This window comes from Rhineura floridana, chromosome 7 (genome assembly GCF_030035675.1).
Source record: "Rhineura floridana isolate rRhiFlo1 chromosome 7, rRhiFlo1.hap2, whole genome shotgun sequence".
Taxonomy (NCBI): Eukaryota; Metazoa; Chordata; class Lepidosauria; order Squamata; family Rhineuridae; genus Rhineura; species Rhineura floridana.
Genome location: NC_084486.1, coordinates 51,969,916 through 51,985,606, shown reverse-complemented (window position 1 = coordinate 51,985,606; position 15,691 = coordinate 51,969,916). Strand labels below are relative to the sequence as shown.

The following is a 15,691-nucleotide window of genomic DNA, read 5'->3' as shown; positions in this document are numbered from 1 at the left end:
GAGAGCTTTGCGGATACCATGGACTGCGAAAAACACAAATAATTGGGTGTTAGAACAAATTAAACCAGAACTCTCACTAGAAGCTAAAATGATGAAGCTGAGGTTATCATACTTTGAGACATGATTCATTAGAAAAGATAATAATGCTTGGAAAAACAGAAGGGAGTAGGAAAAGAGGAAGGCCAAACAAGAGATGGATTGATTCCATAAAGGAAGCCACAGACCTGAACTTACAAGATCTGAACAGGGTGGTTCATGACAGATGCTCTTGGAGGTCGCTGATTCATAGGGTCGCCATAAGTTGTGGTCGACTTGAAGGCACATAACAACAACAGATGTGCAAATGTAATCTGAGTTGCTATGTTTCATCCAAACAGATGGTGGGGGTGTTCTAGAAGCAATTCAGGTTTGATCATTTTTAAAGGTATTTCCTGGTTCTGCAACACGTTTCTAAGGCCAGCTTTCATGAAACTTGCAGTAAATATAGAGCTGCCCCTATGTAAGATTTCTGCAAAATTTCATAAAGATATGTACAGGGGTTCAGGTATTATCCATAAATTAGTGTAACAAGGTTTGAGCTAATAACTATTTTGTTTTTTGCCCAAGCCTCAGGAAATGCACAGCTAGCCCTAGGAACGTTCCCACACCATTTCAGAAATGTAGGTGCAAGAGAGTCGCTATTGAAGGAGGCTGTAATATTTCTGTGCATTAGAGCTAAAATGATGTGTCAAAGCTAAACTAAGGGTAAAACTAAACAAGTGTACTTAATCTGACCACTTTATTTTAGACAAAAAACAGCCATAGGGCTCCAGTCGAGAACATACACCTGATCTGCATTGGGGTCAGTCCCATACCATACAACACTTTCTGGTTCAAATACCAGGTATGTAGGGGAGTGATTTTCAGTATAAAACCAGTGTAAGGCATCAATCTGGATTGAGAGCATGTTGGTCCTACAGCTGCTTTTCCCTCTAAAATGTAAGTGGCCAGGTTAATGGGAGGAAATCCAGTCTGTTTCACATGTTCCAGTCCACCAGAGTCCAGGTTTTACACAAAGCTGAGGAACTCTAGAGACTACACCTGGGAGTAGTTGCAAATGAAATTTTCTGGTGGGCTTTTCTCATCCTTAGTGTGTGTTAGAGTTTATTCTCAATACAGTGATTTGATTACCATCCTTTCTGTAAAGTTTATTATTTGTCCTTCCAAATCTACTATACTATAATTCTATACCTGGATTCCTGCACTGAACATGGGGTTGTACTTGATGGCCTTATAGGACCCTTCCATCTCTTCTATTCTGTGATTCTATTCAAGAGCTATCATGCCATTGACCATAATTAACGTGAGAGGAGTAAAAGGCCAAAATAACAAATGTAAGGCCTGGTAGAGACTGAAGTCAAAATAACTTATTTATAAGGATGGACAACATTCCAACCCAAATGCAGTTATCATAAGCAGCAAGAAACAGTAATTTTTAACACTTAACTGCTGCTGATAAAAGGTCAGTATTCAACCACATTTAAAGTAGTTGATAAAAAGAAGTAAAATCATTTCCCCATCAAGGTCACCAACAGGCTTAAAGCAATGAGAACAAGTATTGGACATTTCTTTGGTACGTTATGATTTTATAATTTTCCGATTTTTTAATCGTTATACTGTATACTGGCATGATTTTTTTAACGAATTGGTGGAGTGCAAATGTTCTTATAAAATAACAATGACACCTAAGACAGGGTTGTTGTATGCTTATTTCAAGAAAGGAAGTGGAATGTACTTTTTGTGGCTGACCCTGCACCTCTAATTGGAAATGCATGGCGTAACAAAAGTGCATCTCATCTAAATGCTGCCACATAGTATTTTATTTAGAGTTCACAGGGATGCGGGTGATGCAGAAATGGGACACCCAAATCCCAGAAAGGTCACTGATTTGTTTATTTAAGGAATTTATACCCCACTTTTCACTATATGTCGCAAAGCAGCTTACAGAAAAAAATAAGCAGCTTACAGGGGAAAAAAAGACAACATGCAAAATGTAAAGCATAGTTTAAAACATCTCAGAGTAGGAGATTAGAACAACTTTCATGGTACAAAGCCCTACTGAAACAAAATTGTTTTAACTTGGTGTCTGAAACGTAGTAGGGAAGATGCTTGTCTGATTTCTAATGGAAGGTTGCTCCAGAGTTGGGACCATTGAAAGCACCTACATTGAAAGCGCAACTCCACATTGATTTGAGTTATCTTCCGGACTGTGGGAGACCACTAATAGTGCTCCCCCAGATGATCTCAGTGATCAATTTGGAACATATGGGGCAAGGCATGTCTGTCTGGCTGTATTGTTTTGTGTGAGCCATACTCCATTGCCACTTAATTATTATGTAAGCAATTGGCATGTTTAAAGTTGTGCATCCAGTATATATGCCATAAACAACAAAAGGCTAGAACTACCTGACAGGACTACCTTAAAATGAAATAGAGCAGATAAGACACACAAACAAAAACAGAACAGTGCTATTACCGTGTTCCGGTCCAATGCTGGATCCCACAGAGGAGATGACAAGACAGAAGGCAGGGCCTGAGGTGAGACTGGTCAGAAGTTGCAGGACCATGGATAACTCGAAGTGAGCAACTTGCTCTGACAAGGGTTGAGGGCAGACTGAGACCTTTTAAGCCTCTGTCACCAGAGTACCTCTTCTAGGTGCCACTTCCTCAAGGAGAACTTCAGAGCCTTAAAAGGCCAACCCTCTGGCCTGAAGACAGGCGCTCTTCCTTCATTCCCTAGCACATCCTGCACTGCTGGACGGATGAAGTGTGGTGGGAGGCATCTGGTTCCTCAGCCTCAGGGAAAGGCACCTGTAAGAGTCCGGGCTCTGGTCCTGGTGGAGGTTCCTCTGGGGGCTTCTGTCTGCCTGGAGTCCGTGAGTGGATGGATGGGAAGGAATAGGCTGAAACTGAACCCCGACAAGACCGAGGTACTGCTCGTGGGGGACAAGAGAAGGTTGGGAACCGTTGACCTGAAGTTCAATGGGGTGAGTTTACCCATAAAGGACCAGGTCCGCAGCCTCGGGGTTGTTCTTGATTCCAAGCTGTCCATGGAGGCTCAGATTTCGGCTGTGAGCCGGGCAGCTTGGTACCAACTACACCTTATACGTAGGCTGCAACCCTACCTTCCTGTTCATCAGCTCCCACTGGTAGTACATGCCCTGGTCACCTCTCGATTAGATTACTGTAATGCGCTCTACGTGGGGTTACCCTTGAAAACGGTCCAGAAACTACAACTTATTCAAAATGCGGCGGCTCGATTACTCACGAACAGTCGTCGCCGGGACCACATCACGCCAGTGTTGTTCAATCTACACTGGCTTCCAGTTGTTTTCCGGGCCCAATTCAAGGTGTTGGTTTTAACCTTTAAATCCCTACACGGTCTCGGCCCAGTTTATCTAAAGGAGCGCCTACAACGCCACCAATCATGCCGCCTGACAAGATCGGCCACACAAGGCCTTCTCTCAGTCCCGCCAACCAAAGCAGCTAGGTTGGTGGGCACTAGAGAGAAGGCCTTTTCAGTGGTGGCCCCCACCCTCTGGAACTCCCTCCCACAAGATCTTCGGCACATCTCTTCCCTGAATATGTTCCGCAAGGCCTTAAAGACCTGGCTTTTTCAGCAGGCTTTCGGGACTTCTGGGGAGGCTTAATATTCTTCTGTTTTAAATGCCTCCTATTATGTATTGTTTGCTCTTATAATTTATATATTTCACTGTATTTTTATATTGTATTCTGCCATATTTATTGTATGTACATTGCCTAGAGTGGCCATTGGCCAGATAGGCGACACATAAATTAAATTTATTATTATTATGCCACCCTCAGCCATAGTGGTCCCCTGATTTCCAGCAGCCAGCTCAGAGGCCTGAAGATTATCTGGCTCCTTTGCTGGTGCCTCTGTGTCTGGATTGCTACTGGATTTAGGGGACATAACAGCAATTATTTTAAACACAGTTTGCAACTGATAGAAGCATATTGTACAGAACACACCTGTCATATAACCAAACAGTACCAGGTAGCACTGTACAAGCAGAGCAATCCAACCCCACCTTAGGGCTTTGAGGACCAGCAGAGCCACCAATACATCTGCAGCCTGGCTACTCGTGGCAGCAGCAGTGGAAGGTGGAGAGGCAAGATCTGGGGCCAGTGTGGCCCCTTCCTCCCCAACCTTATAACACCTGTTTGGAGGCTTTGCACTGGCATGGATAACACCAGTGGGCCTTCCATCCATCTGCTCAGTAAGTAGGAGGCTGGGACAACCAGCAGAGGTGAGAGATATTTCCATTCAGTCCAACCCCCTACAACCTGGAGAAAAGTGTGTTGGATTACAGCAGAAATCACACTGTTTATCTTATCATTTAAGAGAAATGGATATAACTCCTGTTCTAACTTACTGTTAATAACAAAGAAGTGCTGGAAAATCGTCCAAATTGCATTTCTCATTCTAGTCCTAATTCCGATTTACTGGGCAGACAACCGGGTAAGTTTATCTTTTCTGTCTCACTTCTCAGTCATTAAGGCTGCAATCACACACACACTTACCCATCCACACTTACCCAGAACTCTCTAAGACTGCACTGTTAAACTTAAAAACTAGGGAGATGGAATCTAATCTAAGCATGCATCCACAAATTCACTTGTGTTAAGAGTCTCTGGCAAGTGGGATGCTCAGCAGAACATAGATCTCCTTCCTGGAGATCTTATTTGTTTGAAGAAGGTAAGAAATACCAAGAGTCTCTCTGGAACTTCAGCAGAAGCCTGTTTGTTAACTTCTCTGTACAACCAGCAGAAGTGAAAGAAGCCCTCCCCCCTCTCTCAAGAGTGCTATAACCAGGCTAATGTGGCGAACATCAAGGACACACAAATCTTCACCTTGATGCAAATACTGTCATATTTATATACAACATTTGTGACTCGCATAACACAGGATTAGAAGCAGTAAAGGGGTACTCTGAAGATGGCCATTTATGGGATGGCTCTGTAGTTTTATTGATTTCCCCCACCCCGCTCCCCCAGCTAAGTATGGTTGTAAGATACGTTGTTTTTTTAACAGCCAACATGTATTTTTCTCTTTGTAGCAGAAGAGACAAGCTTCCACTTTTGAGGATGAATAGAAGGGGCACCATTGTCCCTTTACTTCCACACACTGTCTCAAATCCAAAGAACTGATGAAAAGATTTTGCACATACATGCGCTTTTAATGCTTTTTCATAAGCAACAGTTCTCCCTTGGTTTGTACTCTGCACTGTCACATTCCAACAACCTTCTAGATACTAGTGGTGGTGGAGGTGCTAATAATAACTGATGTTAAAAATTAAAAAAGTTAAAAGCACTGCTGTGCCTGCGGTATCCCTTGCACATGCACAACACACATAAAGTAAATTCCAAATTGTGGTCACTGAATAAGACTTACTGATTTTATCTGGACTTCTAGGAATTGTGATGTGAAGAACAGGCCATCTGTTGTGATTTAATTATGACTTTATTGTTGTGATTTTTATCCCTGTTGTTTTATTGTGCATTTTTATGCTGCTGTGTTTCTGTTTTGTTTTGGTACTTCATTATATCTTATGGTGTGTTTCTATGTGAAGAACTTTGAGGCTAAGAGGATAGATCATAGTATTTTTTAAAAAAAAACTTTTAAATTAAGATTTAACTTACCACAGTAATCTTGAAATTGTAAACAGGACTATACTGAATTGGAAATTATATATAGGCATGACTGGCGAACTGGTAAGTTGGTAATTGTGTGCTTAAAAATTCTGAAGCTTTGAAATGTTATTTAAACTGGTACATGAAGAAGCTGTCAGTTATGCAATCAAAAGCTTAAATGACTTGTTCCATGTTCCTCTTTATTTTTTACACAGGATGCTATCCAAAGTTAGTCTTCCATTTTGAGCTCAAGAGAAACATTCTGTATTTTATCCTTGAAACATATGTACCATCCAGCTTATTGGTTGTCCTCTCTTGGGTGTCGTTCTGGATAAGCCAGTCATCAGTGCCAGCCAGAATCTGCATAGGTGAGAAACAATAATAAAACATTAGAATAAAATAAAATAAAAATAAAATACTGCCCCCCCAGCATCTTAAAATGTTACTTTTTTCTTTTTTTATTATTTAGTCACTTTCCTTGCAAAGCAATCCAAAGCATCTTACAACAATAAGATTAAAACCAATTACAGCAAACCCATTTAAACAACAAACACAACACAACCTAAAAACAGATCAGAACAGATATCTTGCAAGACCTGCCCATTAAAATAGGCCATTGATACATAAAGCCCTTAAAGTTAAGGGCCAAAAGCCAGGTAAAAAGGAAGGGTTTTGTCTGGTGCCTAGAAATAGATAATGATAGTGCCATGTTAACATGGAAGAAGCTGCTGCAGTGTTGTTCCTCCACCACTTAAATAATGCAAGAAACCATGTGAGAGGATCCCATATTCAAGATCCTCTGTGCACCAACATGAACACTCCTAGCAACTGGTCAGGGGAGATGCAGTGAGCCTAGGCATTCTCATGCTACCCAGCCAGCATGAGAAGGAGCTGCTGCTGTCAATCCCACCTGCATATGTGACAAGTGAGAAGATCCCATGTGAAGAACCAGAAAGATTGGCCCTATTAATGCATCCTATGTCTGTGTAAAATCAGCACATGGAAGACTGGGAAGATGACTGCACTAGTTCCAGCACCACTTGTCACTGTTCCCATTACTTTTCATGAGTTGGGAGGGTAACTTCTGCAGTTGGGAGCCTGCAGTGTTTGTGTAAGCCTCTCATGTGATTTACAATCCTGGGAAATCAGAGCTGTACATCATGTGGGGAGCCTACATGATCAGAACAGGCTCTTCATTATAGAAGTTATTCCTCCAAATCATGGAGAGCAGCAGAGACAATGATTGTGCGTGTGAGAGTGTGTGTGTGAGAGAGAGTTAGCATGTCCAACCTCTCTCCCTGATTGCATCTCATTTTACACAGAAGTAGATTACCTGTGTAGAGCTAGTAAAGGTTTGCATATTTGTTGTGCACTCTGCATTGCTCATTCTATGGGGATGCAGGGCCTCAATAACTCACTTTAGGCCTTCAATTCAAATGCACGAAGGAGGTCTTGAATAGAAGTGAGCTAGCCTCACCTAGTGGGCACCAATTCCCTAGGAAAGACCGATCAGACCAAGCCCCAAGCTGACACATGATTAGCATCAGGCTGAAGGTCACCTTATGTGCAGAAGGAGGGTTCCTTTCCCTATGGAAGGAGCCCTACATGTGTACATCTGTATGTATATAGTTCCCCCTTCAAACTGACAATGATTAGGTGTTGGACCAGGGACAAGCCTGATACACCGGTAGGGAAAATGGCAACTAAAAATAATAATAAAATAGAATGAGGATGTAATCCAACTTGCATTTATGCCAGGGTGAGGGGAGGTGGATGCGGCAGATCTCCAGTTGAGCCAGCTGGGTCCTGGCTAAGCTAGCCTACATCAGTATAGGTCCCTCAGCCACGCCAGCCTGGCTGAGCTGGGACACAGACGGCTGTGCTGAGACTGGCACAAGTGGACCTGGTGGAAGTTGGTGTAAGGCCTGAAAAAGGGGGATGTTGGGAAGGGCCAAGGGGCATCCAACTTGTGTTCAGAGAGCTCCTGCAGATCCCAATCTAGGCAAAAGTTATGCTGGTAAAAAGCTCAGTCTAAGAAAATAATTGCAGTAGCAGTCAATGGAGAGCTCTTACTCCCTGATAGGGGGTATTTGGGAGAGCAGGCTTTTACTTTCTGGACCCTGAGAGCAGCTCCTGGCTGAGCGGGCATACAGCCAACCCAGGGGCTCCTGAATGGCAACTGGATGTGGCAGAACTTTAAGCCAGCTTCTCTTGCTCTGGCACAACATATGCCAACTTCCCCTGAGTTGGATTGCTCTGCAACAAGCAACACCTGCTCCCATTCACATTGGCTGTTCAGGATCTCAGAAAGATAGATTTAAACAGCCCTGCCACCTAATACTGTATTCTTTAACTAGAGAAAATGGAGATTCAACCTTGGGACCTATGCAAAACATATGCTCACCAAACCTGTCTACATGTTGTGCAGGTTCATGTGAGCTGTTACAAATCTGGAAAATTTCCTCCTAGAATTATCTCAAGGGTGAAGTCTTTCCTCACCCTCCTAGGAAAGGGAGAAAGCCTGGTTAGTCAAAGAAGTAGGAACATCTCCTTGTCTGAGGAAGGACAGGGCACCTGGGGCCTTCTGCATGCAACAGAAGCGTAACAAAAGCTATGGCCCTTTGTATTCGTGCATTGTATATCCAGCCCCCACACACAAAGTTGATTCATGATATGACACATCATTTCTCAAATACTAATTTACGGAGTAATTCATACACCTACCGTTTCTTTTTTTTTTTACTCTACGTCTTTTTGAACATGGAACAAAACTATCTCCCCCAAACTTTACACAAAATATTCTTCACTTGTAGCATCTCAAGTTATTAATATTTTAAACACTATGCATTTTCTGCCAAAGTGAGACAGGTTAAAATGAGAGGATGGAAGACCTGATAGTCGAGATAATACTGAGCTGTTGCTGCCCAGAGGCAGCAGGAGATGATCTGTTGCCAATCTTGCAAGATTATCTTTTGTTTTTTTTGGTAGGTGTTACAACAGTACTCACTATGACAACACTTATGATGGGAGCCAGGGCATCACTTCCTAATGCTAACTGCTCTATCAAGGCAATTGATGTCTACCTGGGTATTTGCTTCAGTTTTATCTTTGGTGCTTTACTGGAGTATGCAGTAGCTCATTTCTGTACTCTTAATCGATCTGGAATGAAAAAACTCACAAAGGTATTTCTTTTGTTTCAATTCCTTCATCTCCCAACTTCCACAGCTTTCTTCCAACCCCTCTGTTTGTTGGTTCTCCTCTTATGAAGGCACATTGTGATTCCACCTTTGAGCAGCTCTTTAGTACAAATGTTCCCCACCTGCTGTAGCATTGCCTCTGAAAGACCAGGTTTCACCTTGCTCCTGGTTATGCAGGTACAGCAGTGACTAGGAATGCTTTTGGCTGGTGCTCTAGCTGCAGTTGTCACTAGAGAAAGCAGATCTAGCTACTGTCCTACATACTCTCATTACATCCAGGTTATGTAACATGCTGCAGATGGGATGCCTGTTTGGAAACTACAGCTGGTACAGAAAGCTGTAATTGCAGGGGAGCCGTGATTTGGTGCATGTTACTACTGATTTTGAATGATCTGGTTGAATAAAATGCAGCTTTGCTCCTAGTTTGTTTCCAGACCAAGTAGTAGTCATCACTACTACCCCATATGGCTTGGGCCCACCATATCTAAAAGCCTGCTGGCTAAGCTCATCAGGGAAAGCTCTGCTCTATGAGCCACCACAATCAGAGGTTAATGGACACACAGGACAGGGCCTTATTGGTATCCCTCCACACACACACCAGAAGGCCCATCTGGCCCTTTGCTTTTCAACTCTCAGTATGACTGCAAAAGATTGACTTAATTATTAATATTGCCTGTTTCCATTTGGAGAGCTTTTTGGTTGCTGCTGTTAATGATAGCAGGTATTTAATATTAATTTGGTTGTGATGTAGTTTTTTAAAGTTGTGCATTATTACATCAAGGCAAGCAGTATACTGTATACATAAGCAGTGCACAAATAAGTCCCTAGTTGTGGTCTTATACTAGGAAACCATAGTGTGTGACCCGGGAGCTCATTGTTAGTGGGCTTGGTCCAACAGGCACCTGGGCAAGGTGGTAGAATAGACTGTCATTTCAGACCGTGGGTGTGACCTCACATTTCTGAATGTTCCATTATGTAAAAAAATGTTTTGCAGATGGAAAACTAGCTCAGCAGGGCTTGGGCAGAATGTTTCTCCCTAGTTTGCTAGTTGGTTTGTTTTTTCCTTGCAAGAAGCTCAGTGTACAAGAGAGCAATCAAAACTGGTCCCTCCTGAACTGCTTCGGTCCATTGTGCCAATTCATTCTGCTACATGTGTAGATCAGGTGCTGGTCACAGCAACGTCTGTGTTTGCCACATGGGAACTGCATACACCTATAAACAAACACATGTGGTAGACACTTGCTATGCAACCATGATTGGCTGCAGCTCCCTACCATAAGTTCCACATATGTTTACAGGCAAACATCTGGCCTGCTGATGTTACAGGCCTTGTAGTGGGAGATGTGCAGTTGACACGTAACAATGCTGATTGCTCTGTAAAGTTTGAATGGGCCCTGAGAGGCTTGAATATGCACTGTTCCACTACTAGTAAGGACCTTAGCACTGTCATGAGTCATACTCACTGCACAATGTGAAACATTGTCATACCGCTATGTTGTGCTTCATTGTTATCCAGAACAAACAAAGGTAAAATGGAAAGAAAGAAAGAGATACAAGCATTCTGTCCTAAAGTGAACGAATCCTCTAATGTTCTAAGGATCTGATTTGAGAAATATAGTCTAGCTGCTCATAATTCATTAGCTCACATCATCCAAAATATGATAGTGTGAGTGAAAGGGGACTGGAAAAGGTAAGGCCGCGATCTTGTAGCAGATGCTTGTAGAAATAAAATACCCAGAGCCTTTAAAAAAAGTTGTGTTTCCATACCTGCTAAATGTTATGGCACTCTTGAGTAGGAAGTACTGAAAAATCATGAAAATCTATAACATTCCACAAAAGCGACCTCTTTCCTCCATTCTGTGAGCTGTTATGTTTGGACAAGCACATCAATTAATAGAAGCAAGACGCAGTAGCAGATGCCATTTTCATTAGATTTCAGCTGTCGTATAGTTGCTTCCCATAGATTCTACGACTGATTTTTATATCCCGTTATATTGCCATCTGCTTGCTCTTCTCTCCTTAGGAGCAGGAACACAGAACAGAGTAAATAGCATTACTATTTAAAAATGCACTCAAAAGTTGAGCTCCCTCTTGACATGCAAGGTTGGTTTTCATAATATGAAACAGTTTTTTTTTACTCTCAGAGCCCTTCAGCACTCCTTTAAATGTCCCCTGATACTCTAGATTTTGTATAGCAGATAGGTATTTGTAGTTCTACTATACATTCTCTTTCTTCTCTTCAGTAGGGCAATAGGATAAGTAAACTTGTGCTAGAAATGCATCTTGTTAAGCTCCCTTGGAGAAAGAACAGTATATTCCAACATACAGGTGCTAGGCTGATATGTGCCATGCCAGATGCTGGATTTTATACATGGTTTAGCTCCCTCTTAGGGAACATAAAGGAGCTAAAACCAATCTGATAAAGCATCAGCCACCTGCAAACAACTTTAAGAAAACCGGAAAAGAAAAATAATGTCTGTGCAACATCTTTTCCTGCTGTGCAATAAACCTGCTGCTTAATACAATTTTTAAAAATCATGTTCGCATAAAAAAAGACCCATCTACCAGGTTTTAAACAATGTTTATAGATGATCATATCTGCAGCATTTCCCTTTATACTGAATGAGATGGTTGGAACAATTAGGTTTCCTTTCTCAGCTTTTTGTGTTTTCATTTGTATTTTCTAAGTAACAGTACCAGTCCTAAGCATCATAGGCATGATTGTTTATGCTGTAGTGGAAGATCACAAGTTAAGCTGATCCATTTTAATGTTGAGAACATTTGTGAATAAAGTGCAGAATCAGTAAGCGAAGTGTAGATCTTGCACCCAGATCCAAAACCTATTTGCCATGAGCACTCCAAAACACATCCAACTTATTTGCCATGAGCACTCCAAAACACACCCAACTTATTTGCCATGAACACTCCAAAACACATCAAAGGTCATTGCACATTACACTCTGGATCGCTTCCTTCATGTCAAATGGAAAGAACAGATCCATGTTTCTTCATTCATAATTATGCAGAAACCCTTGTAGGAAGGGACAATCTATGTACAGATTATAGCACCATCATCAGATAGGACAGGGGTGGGAAACCTCTAGCCTGTGGGCCAGATTTGGCTTTCCCCCCAAACCACATCCACCTGTCCAACACCTGATGTCAGATACAATGTCAGATGGGGGGCAAGTAGAGACATGGTTGGATCCAGAGGCTAGAAAGCAGGACTGAATTCTGTGCCTATCAGCGGATACACAGAAGGTCCAATCCTGCTTGGTTTGGGTGTGTGAACACTGCAGAGAACTTGCTGGCTCAAACCTGCAGAAAGCAGCATTGAACTCTGCATGCATCAGTTGATGTGCAGGGAGTTCAGTTCTGCTTGGCCACTATTTTTCCCCATCCCCACTGGACAACTTTGACACCAGACATCATTATGGCACCAGATTATTGACATGTCAAAGTTGTCCCATAAGGTGATGGGAGATAAAGATCTGGCTACCTCTGAAGCAGGAAATCTTTTTTTCCCCTAGTGGGATTTAATTTCCATTTAATTTACAGTATGTGGGCCTTGGATTGCATTCTAACACCTATAAACACACCTATAAAGATGTAATAAATAGGACTGAGTTCAGTATGAATTCTGTTCATGATCAGGGTGTTAATGCATGAGATTGTGTATATATGTGTGGGTGTGTACTTGATTAGTATGCCACTTTGACCTGTTGAAGGAAAGTTGGGATATAAATGTAGTGATACATTAGTAAATAAATATTGGTTAGCTTGCTGTGTCTGATGAATCTTCCATTACTGAGCCCAGGCAGCATAAGGGCATGAACTGAAGAGCAGGCTAGGAGGCAGCATTAGGGCTTAATCTGATCCAGGATTCAGCACCTAAACCAGTTTCACTGCCAGAGTTCAGCTTTGTGAACTGGCTTGCAGAACCAAACTATGGTATGTCTAGTCCAGGATTCTGTTTTTAACAGAAGCTTCCCAGATGTCTCTGGAAGTTTTCATGCAGGCTACAAAACCTGCTAGTCAGTAGAATGTTTGCCTTTCACCATTGAACACCACAGCCTACCCCCTTTAACACCTGCAACTAGATGGGATAAATCCCCAGGTACAGAGTGTAGCTTCAAGGAAATCATGAATCCTGTCACCGCTCTTTTTAAGAAGGAAGAACTGAGTAGGAAAAAAGGCTATTGGGGTCATAGTCCAGGGATTAGCCCAACTGAGGGGTCAATCACAAAAGAAGAAACTGGTCAGCAATTTCAGTTTGTCAAAGAAGTATTGAAAGCAAAAGCATCCATCCAAGGGAGTAAAGACCGAGGTACAATGCAAATACAGAATGCTGGTGATATTTATTACATGGGACCCCATCATTTGTGCCTAGTGTGGTTTGTTAGCTTTAGCCCAGAGTGTGACTTGTCCAAGGCAATCTAATAAGCTTCATGTCTGAATTTAGATTTGAATCCTGCTTTTCCAGGTACAAACTTAGCTCTTTAGCCGTTCCACTGCACGAGTGGTGGCTGGTGCCCATTGAGACTGGTGGGGTGGGAGGCAGGGAGTCCAATATCAAGTGGAGCCAGAGCGAAAGATCAGGCAGAGCCAACTAATTCTAGCTTTGTCCCCATTCTCCCCCCCAAAAAAGGGGCAACACTGAGACTACGGAGGAGAAGGTGACAGCACCCCCTGGACTGGATGTAAATAAGAGGCCAGGCAGGTGGGGAGGCAGCTGGCTAAAGGCACACTGAGGTTGGTGCGCCATTTTCCCTAATGGACCAACCTCCACTGCACCTCACTGCACTGCAGGCAGGTGATGGCTTCCACAAGGTGTGAGACACAAGCAGGCAAGCTCGGTAAGAATTCCTGGAAACATTCAGGCAGTAGAGCTCATTTTAGGGCAACTGACATGAGCAGAGGTCCCAAGAGTTGATTTCAAGTGTCAGATTGTCTTGTAGCAGACATAAGCATGGGCCTCACCCAGGGGAACTGGTTTACAGAATTGGTCCCCCCCCCCAATGCAATCCCTGCTGCTTTACTGTGAGCTATCAGCAACTCTGCAAACGTCTTCTCTGGGTGCTGCTGAAGGTATAAACCGGGTCTTACGCTTAATGTCGACTTTGTCACTGGAGGCTTGGACACCCTCAGATAAAAGGAACGATTGTTTGTGTTTAAAGTATGTGTGTGATGGAATTTATAATCAAGTGGCTCTCCCCAATTGTGTTTCTTACCAGGAGGAGGAGGAGGAGGCTGAAGAGGAGGTGAATGGAGTCCTATCAGCAATCACCAACAGTTGCAAGGCTGATCAGATTAATAAGGTTGACTCAGACAAGCTCACCAAAACCTCCAATGGGAGAAAAGAAGAGAAAAATAAACACAGCCTTTGTCATTCACTCATGACAGTGATTAAAAGTCTCTTCTGTATATTTGACTGCTTCCACATTAAAAACCCATATCACATAGATAATTATGCCCGGCTTTCCTTCCCATTATCATTTATCATAATAAATGTTTTTTATTGGGTTTATTATTTATATTTCTAATATTTTAAAAATGTCTCATGGAATGGTGTGGTGAATCAAGCATGTGGAAAAACGCACTGAGTTTTGTCAGGGAAAAGCTTTTACTCTGCAGGGCATTAGGATATCAAAAGAAGACGCATTTTATTGTATTTCTGTTGAGTTTATGCTTAAATTACTGTCCATCTGTTAGACTACTATAGTATAAAATCTGTTTTTGATCATCTGTTAAATGACTGTACTTATTTTTAACTTGACCTCATTTTTAGCATGTATGTTACTTTTGTTTGTAATGTTTAATGAATGGCAGAACACTTTTTTATCTACTTGTAAATCTTTGTAAAATGAAATTGGCATAACACTAGTCTGGAGTATGATTAATATATTTTAAAATTAAAAACAACAACAACCCAGGAAAATGTTATCCTATCCCCCCATCTGTCAGTATCATATTCCCTTGGGCATTGTCAGTAAATGCACAGATCTTCAAGGATATTATGTAACAAAATTCTTATCAGTGCCAATTAAATGTTTTCACTAAACAGCAAAAATTATTATATTGAAGTTTGAACTTATAAATATAACCAGTGTAATACTGAGTTTCACACTAAATTCTTGCAGAAAACTTCCCTAGGTTTCAAGAGGCTCATTATGAATGGATTTTTGGACTAATGTTGTGATTAATTTAAGATTGGAAGAAATTCACTAAAAAATGGGTGCTTTTACTAAATGAAGATGTATCCAGGTGAGGCTTAGGTGAGCATCTTTTCTCTAATAGGATATTGCTTTTAAAGGTTTTAAACCCTGTACCTTTAAGCTCAGTTCACATGTCACAATAAACCATAGTTAATGATTTTCCATGAATGCACATATCTGGGCTGCTTTGTTCCTCCATGTTAGCACACAGAGGAAACAAACCACAATCTCCCCAGCTTAGTGTTATACCATTTAGTAAAGGCACCCATTTTTAGTGAATTTCTCCCAGTCTTAAAGTAATCGCAACATTAGTCCAAAAATCCATTCATAATGAAACCTAGGGAAGTTTTCTGCAAAGATTTAGTGTTGGAGGCCCTACATGTCGGACACCCTGGTATAGTGCGAATGAAGGCTCTGGGACGCAGCTATGTATAGTGGCCCAAGATGGACAGCGAGATTGAAGAATGTGTCAAGAGATGTGAGAAGTGTCAGGTTTCAAGACCAGCTCCACCACATGCCCCAGTGAACCCATGGGAATTGATGAAAACGCCATGGTCATGGCTTCATATCGACTTTGCAGGCCCCTTC

The 15,691-nt window shown here is 42.0% G+C and overlaps 1 protein-coding gene across 3 annotated transcripts in view; it reads left to right on the top strand.

The window, feature by feature from the left end:
• Positions 1-14,771, top strand: part of LOC133388954 (gamma-aminobutyric acid receptor subunit pi-like) — a 50,527-nt gene extending 35,756 nt beyond the window's left edge. For 2 of the 3 annotated variants that reach the window (XM_061635615.1, XM_061635614.1), the window contains exons 8-10: positions 5,907-6,059; positions 8,680-8,873; positions 14,123-14,771. In XM_061635615.1, the coding sequence (XP_061491599.1) occupies positions 5,907-6,059; positions 8,680-8,873; positions 14,123-14,431 (656 nt within the window). In that variant the 3' untranslated portion in view covers positions 14,432-14,771. The remainder of the gene's footprint in view (positions 1-5,906; positions 6,060-8,679; positions 8,874-14,122) is intronic. The other variant, XM_061635616.1, reaches the window with a different exon arrangement.
• Positions 14,772-15,691: the final 920 nt, after the last annotated feature.